The sequence below is a fragment of the Saccopteryx bilineata genome, chromosome 9 (genome assembly GCF_036850765.1).
Source record: "Saccopteryx bilineata isolate mSacBil1 chromosome 9, mSacBil1_pri_phased_curated, whole genome shotgun sequence".
Lineage (NCBI taxonomy): Eukaryota > Metazoa > Chordata > Mammalia > Chiroptera > Emballonuridae > Saccopteryx > Saccopteryx bilineata.
The window spans coordinates 70857978-70881120 of NC_089498.1; the positions used below are offsets into that span (position 1 = coordinate 70857978).

At 39.4% G+C, this 23143-nt stretch overlaps 1 protein-coding gene across 3 annotated transcripts in view; it reads left to right on the forward strand.

The window, feature by feature from the left end:
- Positions 1-23143, forward strand: part of TET1 (tet methylcytosine dioxygenase 1) — a 168398-nt gene that overhangs the window by 106573 nt on the left and 38682 nt on the right. For all 3 annotated transcript variants that reach the window (XM_066242442.1, XM_066242443.1, XM_066242445.1), the window contains 3 exons: positions 8717-11048; positions 15727-15817; positions 16343-16436. In XM_066242442.1, coding sequence (XP_066098539.1) covers positions 8717-11048; positions 15727-15817; positions 16343-16436 — 2517 coding nt within the window. The remainder of the gene's footprint in view (positions 1-8716; positions 11049-15726; positions 15818-16342; positions 16437-23143) is intronic.

Consider the following 23143-nt stretch of genomic DNA (forward strand, 5'->3'; position numbering starts at 1 on the left):
ACACACACACACACTAGACCCTTCTCCTTATGCTCTACTTTGTTTGTAATTAGATACTACATAAACTATTCCACATTTAGGTTTTGTGGGGGGGAGGTTTAAGTTATTTTTTTATTGATATTTGGAGAGAGGAGGGAGGGAGAGTAGGAAGCATTAACACATAGTAGTTTTTTCCTGTATGTTCCTTGAGCCTCCAGTAGGGTTTCTTACCAGAAACTCAGTGTTCCAGGTAAACGCTTTATCTACTGTGCCACCACAGGTCAAGCTAGTTTTTCTTCACTTAATAATACCCTAGAAATCCCCCGGAGAGAGCTTAATCAATTTTGGTTTAATGTTAAAGGAAATACATTAAAATATCAAAACTATTTAATCAGATTTAAGTCTAATGGTTTCCAGGCTCTTTCTGTTTTCTCATTGTTAAGTATTGCTTTTAACTACTTCCTACTCCCCATTTGTATTACTTTCTTTTGTATACTGTCTAAGTTGCTTTGTACAGATATGAATATATATACTTTTCCTATACTTTTTTTCTGTGTGTGACAGAGAAAGAGGGATAGGCAGACAGGAAAGGAGAGCATTGAGAAGAATCAACTCTGTTGCACCTCTCCAGCTGCTCGTATACTTTTTATACACAAACAAGCATTCTTTATGCAGGATTCCATTCTACATCCTTTTTAAAAAATTCTTTTTACAATATATCCTGAATATTTTGCCTATTAGCAATGGAACTTTATTTATTTATTTATTTATTTATTTATTTATTTGACAGAGAGAGAAATAGATAGGGACAGACAGACAGGAAGGGAGAGAGATGAGAAGCATCAATTCTTTGTTGCAGCACCTTTGTTTTTCATTGATTGCTTTCTCGTATGTGCCTTGACAGGGGTGGGGGAGCAACAGCAGAGCGAGTGACCCCTTGCTCAAGCCAGTGACCTTGGGCTCAGGCCACTGACCTTTGGGCTCAAGCCAGCAACTATAGGGTCATGTCTATGATCCCATGCTCAAGCAGACAACCCCACACTCAAGCCAATGAGCCCGCGCTGAAGCCAAGCCTGAGACTAATGGATTTAGAACCCAGGTCTTCTGCATCCCCGTTTTACGCTCTATCCACTGTACCACCATCTGGTCAGGCTTTTTTTTTTTTTTTCCCCCATTCTTATAGCTGCAAGGTATTAAGTAGCTGTTATCACAACTGAATTAGTCTAATACAGATGGGCATTTGGATGTCTTCAGTTATCTATTAAAGCGTACAAAGCTGCCTGGCCTGTGGTGGTGCAGTGGATAGACCTTCGGCCTGGAATGCCGAGGTTGCCAGTTTGAGGCCCTGGGCTTCCCTGGTCAAGGCACATACAGCAAGCAAGCAATGAACAACTAACATGAAGCAACTATGTTGTTACTTCCCATTCCATGCTCCCCTCTCTCTCCTGTCTCTGTAAAATCAATAAAGTATGGAAAAAAAAAAAACGTATGTAATTATGGACAGGTATAACTAGAATACATTCCCAAAAGTAAAATTGCTGTATGAAAGGATTGATTTCATTTAAGATTTTATTTATTGTTTGACTTTATAGAGTGGAGAGAGAGAGAAAGGCAAGAGCAGGGAGAAACAAGGAGGAGTGGAAAACATTAACTCTCAGTTGCTTCTTGGATGTGCCTTGACCAGGCAAGCACAGGGTTTCCAGTGGCGACATCAGCATTTCAGGTTAATGCTTATCCACTGTGCCACCATAGATCAAGCAAGGATAAATTGCATTGGTAATCTTGGTAATTATTACCATATTGCCCTCCTTAGAGGTTGTACTATTTTTCATTCCATCCATTGTTACATGAGACTATAATACCCAGAGACTCCCCAGGTGGTCATACTTTTGATGTTTGCTAATTCTGGTAAGTGTAAAATATTATCTTAGCTTCATTTTAATTTGCATTTTTCTTAAAGCCCTCAGGGTTGTAGTGAGGAGTAAATATGGGTGTAGTATAATCAGCTAACATTCTTTGTATTGTTAAGTTGCCAGATGCCTGAGCAGGCAGTGGCGCAGTTGATGGAGCGTCAGACTGGGATGTGAAGTACCCAGGTTCGAGACCCCAAGGTCGCTGGCTTGAGCAAAGGGTTACTTGGTCTGCTGTAGCCCCACGGTCAAGGCACATATGAGAAAGCAATCAATGAACAACTAAGGTGTCGCAACGAAAAACTAATGATTGATGCTTCTCATCTCTCTCCATTCCAGTCTGTCCCTATCTGTCCCTCTCTCTGACTCTCTGTCTCTGTAAGGAAAAAAAAAAAAAGTTGCCAGACCTCATTTTAGTCCTGTTATCTCATCTAATTCCCATCACAATCTTTATGATCCTTTATAAAAAGGAGTATCTCTTGCATGACATAATTCCTCAGTGACTTAATGTCTCAGAATTGTTCTTTCTCTTCCTCATCTTAGTATTCAAGATTTTTCTTTTTTATATATATATTTTATTTATTCATTTTAGAGAGGAGAGGGAGACAGAGAGAGAGAGAGAGAGAGAGAGAGAGAAGGGGGGAGGAGCTGGAAGCATCAACTCCCATATGTGCCTTGACCAGGCAAGCCCAGGGTTTCGAACCGGCGATCTCAGCTCAAGATTTTTCTGTGTGTGTGACAAAGACAGACTGGAAGGGAGAGAGATGAGAAGCATCAATTCTTCATTGAGTTACCTTTCATTGTTCATTTAATGCTTTCTCATATGTGCCTTGGTGGGGAGAGGAGAGGGGGGCTACAGCAGAGCAAGTGACCCCAGGATCCCCCGAACTCAAGCTGGATGAGCCCATGTTCAATGGCCACCTCAGTTTTGAACCTGGATTCTCCACATTCCAGTCTGTCGCTCTATCCATTGAACCACCACCTGGTCAGGCTTAGTGTTCAAGATTAATCCTTAATATCATTTATGTACTTGGTTTCTTTTCAACACTTTTACTTGAAAATAAATATGTTCATACATTATTTAGATGTTTTTGGGTTTTTTTTTGTATTTTTCTGAATTTGGAAATGGGGAGGCAGTCAAGCAGACTCCCGCATGCACCCGACCAGGATCCATCCAGCATGCCCACCAGGGGGCGATGCTCTGCCCATATGGGGCGTTGCTCTGTCACAACCAGAGCCACTCTATCGCCTGAGGCAGAGGCCACAGAGCCATCCTCAGCGCCCAGGGCCAACTTTGCTCCAATGGAGCCTCACTGTGGGAGGGGATGAGAGAGACAGAGGAAGGAGAGGGGGAGGGGTGAAGAAGCAGATGGGTGCTTCTCCTGTGTGCCCTGGCCGGGAATCGAACCCAGGATTCCTGTACGCCAGGCTCATGCTTTACCAATGATCCAGCAGACCAGGGCCACATTATTTAGATATATTTTAAAATAAGATTATGTTACATATATATTTTTTACAAATACAATCAAAAGTATTTAAAACGTCAGAGGGGTAGAAGAGTAATCTATGGAGAAAGTGAGCCACTTGGGCTGGGTAGGCTCAAGAAACAAGTTATACAAAGGCAAAGGGAAGGGCCTTTGGAGCTATGAGAAATAAAGCAGAGAGACCCGCCTAGAGGAGGAGGTTGTGGGGTGGATGGAGAGAGAGCAGAGTTGGGTCCTCTGTCCTAAAGGCTACATACAATGTGTCCAAAAATTCATGGTGCGCTTTGACCAGTAACAGGAAAGCAACAAAAGACGATAGAAATGTGAAATCTGCATCAAATAAAAGGAAAACCCTCCCAGTTTCTGTAGGATGATGTGACAGCATATGCGCATGTGCAGATGATGATATAACACCATGTATACAGCGGAGCAGCCCACGGCCATGCCAGTCGAGATGTGGACAGTACAGAGGAAAGTTCAGTGTGTCTGTGGCTCGCTAAATCCGAATCCGTGACCAAAGTGCAACGTGAATATCTGGTGCATTTATAACGAAGCGCCACCACATAGGAATAACATTACTCAGTGGGATAAGCAGTTGAAGGAAACCGGCAGTTTGGTGGAGAAACCCCGTTCTGGTAGGCGATCAGCCAGTGACGAGTCTGTAGAGGCTATACGGGATAGCTACCTAAGGAGCCCTAAAAAATCTGTGCATGAGCCCACATCGAACTGCACTGAGTAGGTATGAAACTGGGAGAGTTTTCCTTTTACTTGGTGCAGATTTCACATTTCTATCGTCTTTTGTTGCTTTCCTGTGACCGGTCAAAAGTGCACCATGACTTTATAGACACATTGTATTTTAACAATTGCTTTTTCATTCATTGGGGTTGATTCAGTTTTTTCTTCTTGGTAACAACTTTATTAAGATACATTTTACATACTATACAATTTATGTTATGCCAATTCACTTTTGACAGAATCAGAAGTTGGATTTTTTGCCTCCAGTAGTGGTAAATCTATTTAATCTGGTCACTTGGTTTCACTCTGAATGGCAAGTTTCACTATGAACACTTGAACACTCAGTCTCACTGTGAGCAGCAGGAATAAGAGGAACCATTTTCATAGTGTAATCACTTTAATTAATGTGACAGACTTTTTTTTTTAATGAAAAAAGAACAAATAAATTGAAGAAACAATATTATGAATAAAATACATTCATTGCAACAATAATACACTATAATATGATAAGTACATAATGAAAACATTTGTAATTTATATTGTAATTATGCTTACATGCCTATTAATAATTTTAAGAAAAAAGCATTCATTTCAATACTGATTCTTGACGAATCATGATGTCAGATACAAATACATCACATCACACGCAGTGGATCAACTCTGTATAGATCGAATACAGACATTTACAGATTAGTCTTCAAATATCAAAAAGGAGGACATGTTGGAGCACACTATTCGAGGGACGATGGAACTTATAAAAGAAGGACTGTCCTCCTTAAAGGAGGACGAGTGGTCATCTTATTTTAATAGAATGTGTTTGAAAGAGTTCTTGGGTGATTTCTAATGGAATAGAATATAGAAAAACTTATTATCCCCTACTAAAATGTAATCTGTTAAATTGCATTCCAGGTTTAGTAGTTGGAAGTGTCTAGAGCAGGCATGGCCAACATACGGCCCACGTAATGAGTTTATGCAGCCTGCGATTACATATTTATTATATGTGGCTTAAGTGTCTGTTTGTCGCCGATAGCTTATTGGTTGCTTGCATAACTGTACTAGCCAATGGGGTGAAATTGCCTCGGCTGAACGCAAATTGAGCAGGTCAGGGGGAAGGTGAACATTTGTTTGCATTGGCAATCATCTGCTTTTGAAACAATTTAAGGCTGAACGCAAATTGAGCGTGTCAGGGGGAAGGTGAACATTTGTTTGCATTGGCAATCATCTGTTTTACATAAAAACTACGTCTTAATGTAATTTCTTTTAAGAATGCCTCCTAGAAAATACAGCACTGAAGAGAGAAAAGGAGCTAAAGCTGCACAAAAACGGCTTTCTTGACAAAAAGAAACCACTGAGCAGAGAAAGACAAGGCTTGCTTCAGTCGCAGAGCAAATGCGTCTTTCTCGGCAAAATGAGACTGATGAGCATAGAGAAACAAGGCTTGCCTCAGATGCAAGACAAAAAAGCCTGTCTCGACAAAACGAGTCCCTTGAACAAAGGCAGGAGAGAAATTTCCTCGCCGCCTGCCCTGGGTAATTCAGTTTGATTTAGCAGACACCTTTGCACAAATCATTTTAATTACAATTTATAATATCTAGAACAGCGGTCATTTCGTATGACCGCCGGGCTTTCTAGTTTTTAATATTCTCCGCTACTTTAAAATCTTAGCTACTCAGAAGCGGAAGCATCTTTGATTATTGGAAATCGAGACATTGAAGAAGATAGTGATACGCGGAAAAGAATTCCATGTGTGACTAATCTAGGGCTGACTTCCAATAATTGGTCAAATGGATTTGCGATACTTCTTTATTTTTTAAAAAATTCCATTATAAAGATTTACAACTTTTGTACTCATCTGTACTCAATATGAACTGTTTGATGATTAGCAGCGATGTGAAACCCACATTCTTTTAGGCGGAGTTTGCCAGTGCACACCCAAGGTCAAACAATTCGTTATTTTTGTGGTCAAGTGTGCTGAATCAAGTGGCATTGTAGCTTAGACAATAGCTGCTGTTGATAACTGAAAATGTGTCCAAGCTGTTTGTAAATGGAAATAATTATTTTACTTGCAATATAACCCCTTCAAGCTCATTCTATTAATAACTATTGTTTTGATTGTTTGCGATACAATATTGTTTGTATATTTATACGGTATGTAATTATATTTTTATTAAAATATACTTTTATTAAAATAATATATATTAAATTTTTTTACTCACATTTATTCATAAACAAATTACATAATAAAATTTTGTTTACTTAAACAAATCGTTTTTGTATTTAACATTTTTTCATTTTAATATTTCGTCCAGCTCATGAAAAAAGTTTTCTTTCTAATCTGGCCCAGGGATGTATACATGTAAATAATAGCGCTACCATGTATTGTGAATATTTTCGCAGTCTCATTTGACTTTTGAATTTTTATTTTTTAGAGAGAGTGAGAAAAATGAGAAACATCAATTCCTAGTTCTATCACTTTAATTGTTCACTGATTGCTTTTCATAGTGCCTTGACAGGGGGTGGGGAGACCCAGTCAAATTGATGCCTTGGGATTTTTAACCTGGGACCTCAGCATCCCCGTTCAATGCTTTATCCGTTGCATCCCAACCAGTCAGGCAAAATGCCATTATATTAATAATAAGTCATTTAAAATAGTTCTGGGATTAGTCTGTTAATTTATCTATCCTGTACATTAAAAAAATTATTGGTTTTTTTTAATATTAAAAATTCTTGTATATGATTGCTGTATGTTTTTTAAACTAGGCCATTTGCAATTTATTTTTTAAAAGTTATTGAAATGTAATATACATAGATAAAAAGTGTAGATGATAACTGTTTTTGGGGGGGTTTTGACAGTGAGGGACAGATAGAGATAGACAGACAGGAAGGGAGAGAGATGAGAAGCATCAATTCTTTGATGCGGCTCCTTTAGTTGTTCATTGACTGCTTTCTCATATGTGCCTTGACGGAGGCGGGGATACAGTAAACCGAGTGATCCCTTGCTCAAGCCAGTGACCTTGGGCTCAAGCTGGTGAGCCTTGCTCAAACCAGATGAGGCCACACTCAAGCTGGCTGCCTCAGCGTTTTGAACCTGGGTCCTCTGCATCCCAGATTAACACACTATCCACTGTGCCACTGCCTGGTCAGGCGATAACTGTATATTTTGACAAACTAAATATAACTGTGTAACTTGTACCCTATATCAAGAAACTAGATTACTTTATTTCTATTAAGATTGTTACATACTTACATATTTTATATTCTGAATGTAACTATGGCCCTTGTAAATTTTGATATGTTCTTTTCATCAATATTCTTGGTATTTCTATGGAGTCAGTTATATCATCTTAATTCAAAAAGAAGTCTTCTGATTTCTGATATTTATAATTTTCTCTCTGGCATCGGTCAGAACATACAGTGCCATGTTTAAATGTTAGTAGAATAAAAGTTATTTTTATATTTGCTCCTGATATCAGTGAAAATACCCTATTGTTTTAATTCTTGTATAATTTTGGCTGAGCTATTTTAAGGTTTCAAAAAATAAGGATGACAGTTTGAAGTAGAGAGTGGTTAGTTAATGGGTACAAGGTTTCTCTTAGGATGATGAAAATGTTCTTGAATTAGAGTCAGTTTTTGCACAACATGTGAGTATGTAAAGAAACCACTGAAATGTACAATTTTAAATGATAACATTAAATTTTACTTTATGGGAATTTGATTTCTAACAAATTTTTTCATGGCATTATATTGCTATCCACTTGCCAGAATGACCAAAGTTGAAAATACTAACTTTAATAAAAATGTAGAACAATTAGAGATCTCATAATTAGCAGTGGAAGTGTATATTAATAATCACTTTAGAAAATTTTTGCCCTATGTATTGAAGTTGAAAATATACAGACCTTCACACCCATATTTTTACTCCACTCAAAGCATATGTGTCTATGTGCACCAAAAAATAACAGTAATAAAAGTATGCTTGTAATAACCAGAAACTAGAAATCACGTAAATGTCCATCTACAGTGGAATAATTAAATACAGCATAGTATATTCGGTCAATTACTATTAATGAATTATAGATATACTTAACAACATGGATGAATCTCAGGAAATCAGGTATATCAAGTTTGAAAATAAGCAAAAGAAATCTATGATGGATGTCAAAGCACTGGTTGCTCTTGGGTGATCCAGTAAAAACTGAATGGAAGTTTCTTGGTTGGAATCTGGGCACATGGGCCTTCATTTTGTGAAAATTTCTCAAGCTATATATACACTGATGATTTGTACATTTTCTTTACTATATCTGTATACTTTGGATTAAAATAATTGATATTGCTCGTTGAATGATACCAATTTAAAATTACTTTTGAAACTTATTTGGAAAAACATAAATATACCAAATTATTAGCTAACATGCATGAGATTATGATAGTTTCTATTTTTTTTTCATTCTCTCTACACAAATCTTACTGGTGTTTTATGACTTTGGAACATTTGAAAGTCAGAAATATTTTCTCTAGGACTTCACATTTAGTGTCTCTTAAATTTGAAATTTCTATTTAGATATTTAAATGAATAATATATATATATTTGCTTTGTTTGTTTAACAGGCAAATTTGAACAACAAATCAGTAAATGGCCTCAAGTCAGAATCCATGGAATACAGTAGATGTGGTCATGGGGAAGAGAAAAGATTGGAATTGAACCCCCACCCCCTTGAAAATGTAACTAAAAATGAAGAAAGTATGACTGGTATTGAATTGGAGAAGTGGACGCCAAATAAGAAATCTCATTTAACTGATCAAGTCAAAGGAGAGGTTAAGGCAATTGTGACAGAAGGTGGAAAATTGAAGAACTCTGAAGATGACAGGAGAAAAGTTCTGCTTACTGAACTCCTTGAACCTCAAAAATTGTTTGCACAAACTGTAAGAAACGGCATTAAAAATGTACACTATTTACCATCTGAAACAAATGTGTCTTTTAAAAAAGTCAATACTGAAGAATTTGGAAAGACATTTGAAAACAATTCCTATAACCTCCTGAAAAACACTTCAAACAATAACAATGCCATGAGCTCCACCACTACTAATGCAAGCTGTGAGCATCTTAAGGGGAGAAGTAATGTTTTAGTCTTCCAGCAGCCTGGTTCTAATTGCAAGTCTTTCCCAGATCCTGCAAATTTTAACATAAATAGTCATACTAGCACACCCAATGGAAGTGATCAACCAAAATCTCTCGAAAAGATACCAAGTAAAGAACCAAAACATGGATCTCCAGTTCAACCAAGTCTTCTAACCCTTATGAAAGACAGGAGATTAACGCTGGAGCAAGTAGTTGCTATCGAAGCTTTGACTCAGCTTTCAGAAGCCCCTTCAGAAAATTCCTCACCATCAAAATCAGAGAAGGATGAAGAAACAGAGCAGAGGACAGCTAGTTTGCTTAATAACTGTAAAGCTATCCTCTATTCTGTAAGAAAAGACCTCCAAGAACCACATTTACAAGGGGAGCCTCAAAGCCTTCATCACTGTCCATTTTCAGAAAAGCCAAGTTCATGCAACACAGCAGTGTTCAATGGCCAGAATACCGTTTCCAAGTCACACAACTGCTCAGCTACTAACCAAGCATCCACAAAGTCACAGGAATATTCCAAAGTCAAAAATTCAGTATCTCTTTTTACACCACATTCAAGTTCATCTAAAATTGACACCAATAAAAGTGTTGTTCAAAGTATAATTAATCTTGATAGTTGTTCCAAAAATTTGCATCAGTTGCCATCAATTAGTAATGAATTGGGGTATTGCAACCAGTCACTGGACAGCGGTAAAAAGTTAGATTCAAAGGATGATCCATCTTGTCAAGATACAGTTCACAGTCAAATAGAAGAAGATGTTGCAACACAGTTAACACAACTTGCATCTATAATTAAATTCAATAATATAAAACCAAGTGAAACAAATAATGAAAGTACACCAACCAACCATGTATCGAATAATGTACAACAAAAATACAGTCAGGAGAAGGGCACAATACAGCAGAAACCACCTTCCAGTATACAAAATAATCATAGCTCATCATTAACAAAGCAAAAGAACAGAACTCAGAAAAAGACAAAATCTACTCCATCAAGAGATCGGCGGAAAAAGAAGCCTACAGTCATAAATTGTCAAGAAAATGACCAGAAAAAGCAGGAACAGTTGTCACATGAGTATAGTAAGTTACATGACATTTGGATAGCATCTAAATTTCAAAGATTTGGTCAATTTGCTCCACATGATTTTCCTATTCTGTTGGGAAAAATTCCTCCTGTAACCAAAGTATTGAAACCACTGACTCATAGAAGTTCAGCATTAGAACATAAAAAGTTATTTCCTCCACTCACTCAGATAAAATTTGAGCGATATTATCCTGAATTAGCACAGGAAAAAATGATGAAGGTTAATCCGTTGGATTCTCTTCCCATATCCCAGTTAGAAACAGAATTCAACGGGCAGGCGTTTACAGAAAATGTTGATAATTCTCAGGTACAGCCAACAGTGAATGTCAGTCAGAAAGCTCATCCTTCATTCCAACCCTCCTCTCCAACTAATCAGTGTGCTAATTTGATGGCTGACAATGACCAAACACAGTTCCAGGAGGATGTTAAAGACCAACTCATGCGTCAGAGACTGCCAACATTGCCTGGGATCTCTCACGAGACCCCTTTATCGAACCCAGCACAAGTTCTCAGGAATGTAAATGTAGTATCTTCAGGTGGAATTAAAGTGGTTTCTACCAAAAGTGAAGAGGACGTCTGTTTACCTAGTTTTGGAGCATCAGAATTTTCCCCAGTAGACAATGCACAGAAAAGTTTTAGTGATTATGCCATGAACTTTTTCACTAATTCCACAAAAAACCTGTTGTCCACAACAAAAGGTTCTGACATACCAGCCTGCAACTGCCTTGGTAAGTGCATGTGTATGGTGTGTGTTTTTCTTCGTTTATCTGCGTTAATTTCCTCAAGTCATAACTAAATCAAGTTTCGGTATATATACGTGGCATTTTTGCCCCATTTATATTCTAACTAGGATGGACTTAATAATTCTATTTTCTGGGGGGACCTTTATTGATTCTGCTTAAATAAATTCCAAATTTAACTCAAAGAATTTTCTCAAATGAAAAATTGCTGACTTTTGTCAAGGCTAAATGTCTCTCATATCAATTATTTTGTATATCATAAGAATGAATTCCCTTAATACTTTATTACCATTTATTCTTCCTATATTCAAAAGAACTTCAACCTGTAAGTATTTTGCTTAAAAATATTGTTGTGAGATATAACGTGCAGATAGAGACTGTGACATATATGTACAACTTAACAAATAAACATACAAAGTATATGTGTAATTGCTACCCCACACAAAAACTGGAGCTAGTTTATTTCTTTTTTATTGCTTAATGCCTTTAGGGTCTGCGATATAAAGAGTGTGCCTATATATGAAAAAAATTTATTTATAATCTTGGCTAGTTGATTTCCTATTTTAAACAACAACAATAAGTTAAGTTGGTGTAAGTACCTGGTCGTGGACCAATTTCTAACTAATGTATTTGTATATTTTGTGCCTTAGTAGTCACTGAAAGAGGTAATTCAGAAACTAACAATTAGAAGTTTTATCTGTGTTTTAATAGCCGTGAGAAAATCTTGCTGGAGTACAGATTCTCAGGCAGTGCATGAGAAATTTCTTCAATATTTGAATCATATGAAAGCTAATTTGAAGCATGTAATGATTTGTCAGTGCCTATGGTCAAATTTCATGTAAGTGCTCAAATATGAGAAGAAATTTATTTACTCAAATACAGTATATAGTAGGGAGATTAAATACATAAATTATGTCATCAGAGTTTGTTAGGCTTCTTGAAGGCCATTATTTCAGCTTTTATACAAGTTTTTGATAGGGCAGAATTTCTAAAATAACCTGTTCTGAACCCAAATAGATTTAATTATTAAAGCAGTTTTTTCTTAAAATATGCTCCAAATCCCAGACTTGGTCTTTTTACTAGAAGCAGTCTTTTTTTTTCTTTTTTTAAGGTTTAGGTTTTAAACAATTTTTATTTATTCATTTTAGAGAGGAGAGTGAGAGTGAGAGAGAGAAAGGGAGGAGGAGTAGGAAGCACCAACTACCATATGTAACCGGACTAGACAAGTAGAGGGTTTCGAACCGGCGACTTCAACGTTCCAGGTCGACACTTTATCCACTGCGCCACCACAGGTCAGGCCTAGAAGCAGTCAGGCCTAGAAGCAGTCTTTTCACTAGAAGCAGGTATTTTATTCTAGAATATGTAGTTAAAGGATTGTTTGGAAGGATAGATTACAGTGGTACCTTGAGATACAAATTTAATTCGTTCTGTAACTGAGCTCGTAAGTCAGCCAATTCGTGCGACAACGCGCCAACTAGTGGCAGCTTCCCAAGTCACGACTTGTATCTCGGAATTTTGCTTGGATCTCGAGCAAAAATACGAACCTAGTTGCAGCTTGTATCTTTAAAAATTCGTATGTCGGTCCGTTTGTATCTCAAAGTACCACTGTATATTATTATGACATTTTATAACCACTATAGAAAAAAATAGTGAAGTATAGCAATCACTAGTTCTTGATTATCCAAAGTATATATATGCACCTGAAACCTGTATAATTTTGTTAACCAATGTCACCCAAATAAATTCAATGAGAAGGAAAGAAAGAAATAAAAAACAAAGTATACTTGATATTCTGAAATTAATCCTTCTGCCTCTATGCTCATCATTCAACACATAGTTTGTTAGCCAGGCATCAAGGTTTGCTCCTCTGAGAAGGATCCCACAATTTAGAAAGGTGTGACAGTATTTCTCAGGAGGATTGAATTAGGAGAGTGACAGGTTTCGGGACAAGGACAGAGGAGTATAATAACGATAATGGCACCTTTTACAAATCTTTTATTGCAAGGCTGATGGTGTGCCATGCTCTTGATTTGTATTCATAACAACCTTACAAAGAAAAGGTTTATTATCCCCATTTCACAAATGAGAAAACTGAGTCACAGAGATGTTTACAGTAGTAAATGAATAAGCTGGAATTCAGAGACAGGCAGTCCCATCTCCAGAGCCTGTGTTTATAACCTTTACCATCTGCTGCTTTAAAAATCTGAAGTAAAAGATTAAAAATGAAAAAAATGACAAAATCAGAAATAATAACAACCAAAAGTTAATTATGATTTTCTTAATATCATTAGGAATGAAAAAAGATCTCTAGTTTACAATGCCATTAAAAATTCTGTACCTGAGCCAGTTTGATTATACTCTGCATAGTTTCAGCAGGATGATTGTCTAGTTTCAAGACCCTTTCCTTACACATAGTAACTAGTCACAGGAATTCTGACAGCCAGGTGTTCAAAGTTTATTGAGTATCTGCAGTGGACATGGAATGATTTTATACAGTCACTTAGGTGTTTTCCTGTAATTATAACATGTGAGGTTATTGTGCTCATTCTATAGAAACAGGAATTTAAAGAAGAGAAACAAAAAAGCAGACTCACTCAGAAATCATCCCAAGTGGGACCATCATATTTAAGGGTAAGGGATTTCCATGCTCTAGCAAAATAAGGGCTTTGAACCTCTAGATCAGGGCTTCTCATATTTGCCACTATTGACATTTTATTTTATTTTATTTTTTGGTATTTTTCTGAAGTTGGAAACGGGGAGGCAGTCAGACAGACTCCTGCATGCGACCGACCGGGATCCACTCGGCATGCCCACCAGGGGGTGTCGCTCCAATGTAACCAGAGCCATTCTAGCGCCTGAGGCAGAGGCCATAGAGCCATCCCCAGAGCCCGGGCCAACTTTGCTCCATGCTCCAATGGAGCCTAGGCTGCGGGAGTGGAAGAGAGAGACAGAGAAGAAGGAGAGGGGGAGGGGTGGAGAAGCAGATGGGCGCTTCTCCTGTGTGCCCTGGCTGGGAATCAAACCACAGACTCCTGCACGCCAGGCCGATGCTCTACCACTGAGCCAACCGGCCAGGGCACTATTGACATTTTAGATGGAATAATTCTTTGTTGTAGGGAGACTTACACAGTATAGACTGTTTAGTGGCATCCCTGGCCTCTACATACACACATGGCCAGTTGTCAAAACCAAAAATATTATCAAATGTTCCCTCAGGAAAAGTCACACTGGTTAAGGACCACTGTTCTAGATCACCAGTAATAAGTTGAAATTTATCTAATATATCTTGCTTAAGAAGCCACAGAACTTACTACCAAGTTGTATTTGATACCCAATCAAAATGGTTCAATAATGACCTTTTGGTAAAGGTGGGTATGCCAGGACCAGAAATGCATTCCACATGATTCTAAGACCAAGTTAAAGATACTGTTTTCTAAGAATTATGTAATTCATATTCACCAAAATCCAAATGATATAGAAATGTAATGCAAATAAATATCTTAGTCTTATTCTCTAAAGATAAAACCTATTATATATATTCACATAGTTTTTCTATATGAATTAACATTATCCTGATTTTTGCAGTTTGCTCTTTTACCTTAAGAATTCTTAGATTATTTTAGTATAATTGAAGCTAATACAAAATAATATTGAATGTAAACTGTAACTGAAAATATTAAAAATTTTAAAATGCTAAAAAATTTCTTAGATTTTTTCAGTGTTTGTAAATATTGTTTTAATAGCTCATTGTTTTTGATTATATAAACATTAATTTATTTAACATGTCACTTATTTACAGTTATGAGTATTTTACTTTTTTGCTATTATAAATAATTATAATTAGGAACATTCTTGTGCACATTTTCATTATAACTACATAATTGTGCAAGTATAGAACAGAATACATTTTTAGCAGTGCAATTGTTGACATCAACTACTAGGATTCTGAGGCCATGATTTTAAAATATATTGCTTTTGGGTAAATTTTAATTGTGCACCTCAGTTATTTTTTCTTTTTCTTTTTTTTTTTGTGTGTGTGACAGAGACAGAGAGAGGGACAGATAGGGACAGACAGACAGGAAGGAAGAGAGATGAGAAGCATCAGTTCTTCGTTGGGGCATCTTAGTTGTTCATTGATTGCTTCTCATATGTGCCTTGACCGGGGGGCTACAGCAGAGTGAGTGATCCCTTGCTGAAACCAGCGACCTTGGGCTTCAAGCCAGTGACCATGGGGTCATGTCTATGATCCCACACTCAATTCAGTAACCCCATGCTCAGGCTGGGGACCCCTAGCTCAAGCTGGCAACCTCTGGCGAACCCGGGGCCTCCATGTCCTAGTCTGTTGCTTTATCCACTGCGCCACTGCCTGGTAAGGTGTGCACTTCAATTTTTAATAGATTTTTAAAAACAGGAGATAAAAGAATAAATATGACCCACATCTTAACATTTTCCCCCTTCTGATTCTCAGAGGAAGAATGAATTAGGAGCATAAAGGAACAAGTTAAATTCTAGAGCCTATTTCCCTGAACTTTAATTATTAAAGCCTATCAAAACCTTGTCAAGATTCATTATTCTGAATTAGGAAAAAAAAAAGTAAAAATAGCTTTTCTTTGCCCCTACGCAGTTCTCTAAAACTTTGGGTCTAATAATCTTATTCCTTCCACAGATCGAGTTACACAAAAAGAAAAAGGCCCATATTATACACACCTTGGGGCAGGACCAAGTGTTGCTGCTGTCAGGGAAATCATGGAGAATAGGTGAGGAAATATGCTTCCCTATTGAAGTCATTCATTCTTGTGGACCAGGCTCAAAGCACAGAAATGATCTCTGGGAATACCAAGCATGAGGCGAATGGAAAAACCTTCAGGAGTGTGAGCTGGATGTTTCTTAGGGCCCAGGAAAAGAAGAGTTTCCTGGTGTCCCAGTATGAGTCATTGGGCAATCAGCAAGACACTCACAAAACAAGGCTTTCTTTGTTAAATTCAGAAATATTCCATTTTATACTATTGTATAATAATGGTAGAAATAGTGCAAATTACCTGTCAACACTATTCATAATCTTTTTGTCTGTCTTGGAGCCAGGCCATTTTTTTAAGAGTGATCTTTGAAGATAAGTAAACAACTGGATAACAAAATATCTGTCTCCCAAAATAAATTTTTAACAAAAGTAAATTATAAGGAGTGTTTGATTTCTGTACTTCCATAAATCTATATCTTACGCATATTAAGATGTTAAAAATGTATACTGCAGTTATTTTCTTTTCATTGTGTTTTGTACTCAGGTATGGGCAAAAAGGAAAAGCAATAAGGATAGAAAAAGTAGTGTACACCGGGAAAGAAGGGAAAAGCTCTCATGGGTGTCCAGTCGCTAAGTGGGTAAGTATTTTGTATTTATACATTTTTCAAAATGGATTTTTCCACATATAAAATAATTTTTTATTTATACATACCTTATTTATAAAATTACTTTCCCATGAAATTATGGACTAGACAAATATCCACTTCTATTATTCTCAGAGAAATGATAAGAAAGCTATATGTCTCAGCCATTTATGGTTTTTTGTTTTTTGGGTTTTTTTTACATGGACAGAGAGAGTCAGAGAGAGGGATAGATAGGGGCAGACAGGCAGGAATGGAGAGAGATGAAAAGCATCAATCATTAGTTTTTTTTCGTTGCGACATCTTAGTTGTTCATTAACTGCTTTCTCATGTGCTTTGACCATGGGCTTTCAGCAGACCGAGTAACCCCTTGCTCAAGCCAATGACCTTTGGTCCACGCTGATGAGCTTTTTGCTCAAGCCAGATGAGCCGGCGATCAAGTTGGCAACCTCAGGGCCTCAAACCTGGGTCTTTCCACATCCCAGTCCCACACTCTATCCACTGCGTCACCACCCAGTCAGGCCATTTATGTTTTATGAACAAAAGGCTATATATATAGCCCTTCTTAATTGTTATCCAGTTATCTTCTTTATCTCCCCAGTGTCACTTCTTTTAACCAATTTCTTAAGTACTTTTGGAAATCTATCAATGCATTTATAATTAGATAACATAAATAAGTGTAATAAGCCATACATACTACTTTATAAGTTACTTTTTTTTTAGCAATAGAGAGAGAATAAGAGAGAGACGAGAAGCATCAGTTCTTTTTTTTTTTTTTTTTTTCTTTTCATTTTTCTGAAGCTGGAAACGGGGAGAGACAGTCAGACAGAGTCCCGCATGCGCCCGACCGGGATCCACCCGGCACGCCCACCAGGGGCGACGCTCTGCCCACCAGGGGGCGATGCTCTGCCCATCCTGGGCGTCGCCATGTTGCGACCAGAGCCACTCTAGCGCCTGGGGCAGAGGCCACAGAGCCATCCCCAGCGCCCGGGCCATCTTTGCTCCAATGGAGCCTTGGCTGCGGGAGGGGAAGAGAGAGACAGAGAGGAAAACGCGGCGGAGGGGTGGAGAAGCAAATGGGCGCTTCTCCTGTGTGCCCTGGCCGGGAATCGAACCCGGGTCCTCCGCACGCTAGGCCGACGCTCTACCGCTGAGCCAACCGGCCAGGGCCTAGAAGCATCAGTTCTTTGTTGTAGCACCTTAGTTGTTCACTGATTGCTTTCTCATGTGACTTGAGGGAGGGGGCGCTCCAGCCGAACCAGTGACCCCTTGTTTAAGTTGGCGACCTCGGGGTTTCACACCTGGGCCCTCTGCTGCGCCACTGCCTGGTAAGGCTATATCTTACTTTTATCAGTTATTATATTTTGAAATTCTTTCCAATTTAGTTAGTATTCAAGGACTACTTTAATGAAGATCATATAATATTGAAAGCAAATCCAAAAATTTTACAGCACATTCCCAATATTGTGCCTATGACTACTTTGAGTTTTGTGATAATGAAGAGTTATAAGTAGTAAAAACTGGATTCAGCTTCTTCAGGAAGATCTCGGTTGAAAAACGTATCATGGCCAAATCTTTATTCCCAGTAGGTTATTCACATCCATAAGGATATTAAATAATTTATTTAGTTTTGAGGGGGGGGGTTGGGGTTTTTTTGCTTTGAGAGAGAAAGAGAAAGATCAACTCGTTGTTCACTTAGCTGTTTCATCTAGTTTTTGCACACATTGGATACTTCCAGGTATCAGACCTACAACCGCAGTGTGCTGGGACAATACTCTATGTGCTGAGCCACCTGGCCAGGGCCCAGTTGGAAATTTTTCTTTTTCTTTTTTTTCTTTTTCTGAAGCTGGAAACGGGAAGAGACAGACAGACTCCCGCATGCGCCCAACCATGCGCCCAACCGGGATCCACCCGGCACGCCCACCAGGGGCGAAGCTCTGCCCACCAGGGGGTGATGCTCTGCCCCTCCGGGGCGTCTCTCTGTTCCGACCAGAGCCACTCTAGCGCCTGGGGCAGTGGCCAAGGAACCATCCCCAGTGCCCGGGCCATCTTTGCTCGAATGGAGCCTTGGCTGCGGGAGGGGAAGAGAGAGACAGAGAGGAAAGAGGGGGGTGGGGGTGGAGAAGCAAATGGGCGCTTCTCCTATGTGCCCTGGCCAGGAATCGAACCCGGGTCCCCCGCACACCAGGCTGACGCTCTACCGCTGAGCCAACCGGCCAGGGCCTGGAATTCTTGATCATAAAATCATTTGAGATCCTTGTGCTGTCATTTGTTCATGATGATTATTACCCTGACCTGTGTTGGTGCAATGGATAGAGCATCAACCTGGAAAGCTGAGGTTAGCGGTTCAAAACTCTGGGCTTTCCTGATCAAAGCACATATGGGAGTTGATGCTTCATACTACTCCCCTCCCCTTTCTCTCACTCTCTCTCTCCCTCTCTCTCTCTCAAAATGAAAAAAAAAAATTTTTAAATGAAGATTATTATAATAGTGATAATAAGAAATAATAAAAGTGCCCTGGCCAGTTGGTTCAGTGGTAAAGCATTTGCCTGGCGTGCCAGAGTCCCAGGTTCGATTCCTGGCCAGGGCACACAGGAGAAGTGCCCATCTGTTTCTCCACCCCTCTTCCTCTCCTCTGTCTCTCTCTTCCCCTCCTGCAGCCAGGGCTCCATTGGAGCAAAGTTTGCCTGGGCGCTGAGGATGGCTCCATGGCCTCTGCCTCAGGCGCTAGAGTGGCTGTGGTCATGACAGAGCGACACCCCAGATGGGTAGAGCATCGCCCCCTGGTGGGCGTGCCAGGTGGATCCCAGTCGGGCGCATGTGGGAGTCTTATCTGACTGCCTCCCCGTTTCTGGGTTTGGAAAAATCCCCCCCCCAAAAAAGAAATAATAAAAATAACTGCTACCTTGTATAACACATTAGGCACTATGTTAAGAACATAACATATCGCCTCCTAAGGCCTCACCGAGGGACTTTGTCATGACTGTGGAAAAGGTAAAAGCCTTTTTTATACTCCTTTCACAGAGGAGCATTAAATGGAAAATGGAGATAGGGTTTGAACCCAGGTAATCCTAAAATAAGTTTTATTTCTTAACTTGTTAAAAACTGGTTATTTGTGGGTTTTAAAATTAAATCACAATTGGAATACTTGCCTTCAGTTTGTTACAATGTGGGTAGTTTTGGAAGAAAGAACCAATTTAAGAATAAAATAAGTGAAGAAACTTAGCTGTGGAGGACTTACTGTTGCCAGACTCTGGCCTGGCTCCTGGGGACACAGATTTGAATCCAGTTCCACCAGCCGTCTCACCTTGTAGACGGGAAGAAACTGCGCAGTCACAGCAGCCATCACAAACCCTTTTTGAGACGAGGCTTGGTGACCAAAGTTCAGAGTTTTCTCTAATAACACAAAGGTTTGCTGGGTCGTTGTGCCTTTCAAGGATGCTGTTCTACAAGTCTAAAACTTCCCTATAATTTTTGTGAGTGGTTGGGGTGGGGCTCAGGGATGTGGGCTATGAATTATTTCCTTATATCACTGATAGACTTTTTGGTCTACTATGCACTGATTTTCACACGTTTCAACTCAGATATAAAAGGTAATTTGCCTTCTTAATTTCCACAAAACACTCAGACAAGTCATCCTCCACAAGTAAGGGTTTTGGTGAAGCTACATCTAAACAGTAGCTAAAGTGATTTTCTTTTTTAACCTTTTGAGTAGTGAGTTTTTTTTTATGCTCGCTCACCCCCTGTGAATGACTTTTTTTTAAAATCAAATTAGTTACAGTTACAGTTTTATTTATTTTTATTTTTATTTTCTCAGAGACAGAGAGAGGGATACATAAGGACAGACAGACAGGAACAGAGAGAGATGAGAAGCATCAACCATCAGTTTTTCGTTGCGACACTTTAGTTGTTCATTGATTGCTTTCTCATATGTGCCTTGACCGCGGGCCTTCAGCAGACTGAGTAACCCCTTGCTCAAGCCAGCGACCTTGGGCTCAAGCTGGTGAGCCTTGCTCAAACCAGACAAGCCCGCGCTCAAGCTGGCGACCTCTGGGCCTCAAACCTGGATCCTCCGCATCTCAGTCCAAAGCTCTATCCACTGTTCTACCGCCTGGTTAGGCTAACTGATTGTGTTTTTAAAAGAACAAGTTAATTGATAAAATCTGTATTAGTTATCTATTGCCACTTAACAAAATTCTCCAAAATTTAGTAGCTTTGTATCAGAAACATCTATTATCTCAGAAATTTTATGGGTCAGGAATTTGCAGGTAGCTTAGCAGGGTGTTGCTGGAAGAAGATCTGTCAAGTACATAGTTGTAGTCCTTTGAAGATTTGACTGGCAACTGTGGATTGGGGTCTGGAGGGTCCACTTAGTCATTTGTGGGATCATTTAGTTCCTTGATGACTGTTTGCTTGAGGCCTCACTTCCTGAAAAGAATTTTTAAAGTGCTTTCCTGTGTCGTGGCAATTTGGTTCCCCAAGAGTAAGTCATTGAAAAAATAAGATGGAGGTAGCTGCAATGTCTTTTGTGACATCAGACTTGGAAGTATCTACATAAAGTAAGCCCTATTTAATTCATGGGAGGGGTCTATGCAAGGGTGTACACATCAGGTGGTGGTGATCATTAGGGACATCCTACAAACTGGCTGTGTCTTCTTCACTAAATATCAACATGTTAAGGATGTTACATTTGCTTAGTAAAATATATCTATCTTGGCCCTATCCAATATATCTCCTACCTACTATATCTAATATATCTACCATTGCCCTGTCTACTCTAAAGCAAAAATCATTGAATTTATGAATCTTCATTTACAAAATAATGCTATTAAGCATTAACATTGTTCATTATAGAGTATACCACCAGAAAAATTCACAAAACATAAATATATGGTTTAACTATAACTATGAAATGAACACTCATGACACAACTACCCAGGTCAAAACTAGAAAAACACTGGATTCCCAGTAGACCCAGGAACGTTCTGTCCTGAAGTTTGTGGTAATAATTTTCTGACTTTCCTACCACTTATGTATTTTTCAACAGTACAGTTTTAGTTTGCTAACTTCTTTTGATTCTTGTTTCCACATAGTACCTTGCACATTGGTTGAATTAAGTTGCAGGTTTTCATTCTCAATATTTCACACTGAGTTGACATAAGTTCAATATCCAAATCTGTTCATTATTTCTGAATCCTTTACTTATTTATCCATTAAGTAACAAACAATAGCCTGACCAGACAGTGGCACAGTGGATAGAGCATCGACCTGGGACACAGAGTACCCAAGTTCAAAACCCCAAGGTCGCCGTATAAAGCATGCACTCATGCAACTTGAGCATGGGATCATGGACATGACCCTATCGTCGCTGGCTTGATCTCAAAGGTCACTGGCTTGAGCAAGAGGTCACTGATTCAGCTAGAGCAGCCCTTGATCAAGGCATGTATGGTAAACAATCAATGAACAACTGAAGTGTCTCAACTATGAGTTGCTGCTTTTCATCTCTCTCCGTTTCTCTCTGTTTCTTGCATGCTCTCTTCTCTCTCTCTCTGTTTCTTGCAATAAAAGAACAATTAAGGAGAGATACAGAGATAAACTTACATATGCACCCCAACCGCAATCCAACCAGCAGCATCATCTGTAACCACTGGCAACTGAGCTATTTTTAGCACCTGAGGTTCATGGAGCCATCCTCAGCTCCTAAGTGCTTGGAGCCAATGTACTTGAACCAATAAAGCCATGGCTGCATGAGAGGAAATGAAAAAAAAGAAATAGAGAGGGGAAGGGGGAGAAGCAGATAGATGATCTCTCCTGTGTGCCTTGACTGGATTGAAATCTAGGACTTCCACACGCCAGGTTGACGCTCTTCCACTGAGCCATCTGGCCAGGGCAAAAGTGTGTGTGTGTGTGTGTGTGTGTGTGTATTTTTTTTTTTTTTTTTTTTTTTTTGTATTTTTCTGAAGCTGGAAACGGGGAGAGACAGACAGACTCCCGCATGCGCCCGACCGGGATCCACCCGGCACGCCCACCACGGGGCAATGCTCTGCCTCAACCAGAGCCACTCTAGCACCTGGGGCACAGGCCATGGAGCCATCCCCAGCGCCCGGGCCATCTTTGCTCCAATGGAGCCTTGGCTGCGGGAGGGGAAGAGAGAGACAGAGAGGAAGAGGCGGGGGGTGGAGAAGCAAATAGTTGCTTCTCCTATGTGCCCTGGCTGGGAATCGAACCCGGGTCCCCCGCACGCCAGGCTGACGCTCTACCGCTGAGCCAACCGGCCAGGGCCAAAAGTATACTCTTTTTTAATGTTTATTTTATTGATTATAAAGAGAGAAACAGACAGGGACATCGCTCTGTTCCCATATGTGACCTGACCAGGGATCAAACTGGCAGCATCTGTGCTTCCAGTGATGCTAACCAACTGAGCTCTCTGGCCAGGGTGCAAAAGTATAGTCTTTTTTTTTTTTTTTACACTGGCAGAGATAGACACGGACAGACAGACAGGAACGGAGAGAGATGAGAAGCATCAATCATTAGTTTCTCATTGTGCATTGCGACTTCTTAATTGTTCATTGATTGCTTTCTCATATGTGCCTTGACCGCCGGCCTTCAGCAGACTGAGTAACCCCTTGCTGGAGCCAGCGACCTTGGGTCTAAGCTGGTGAGCTTTTTGCTCAAACCAGATGAGCCTGCGCTCAAGCTGGCGA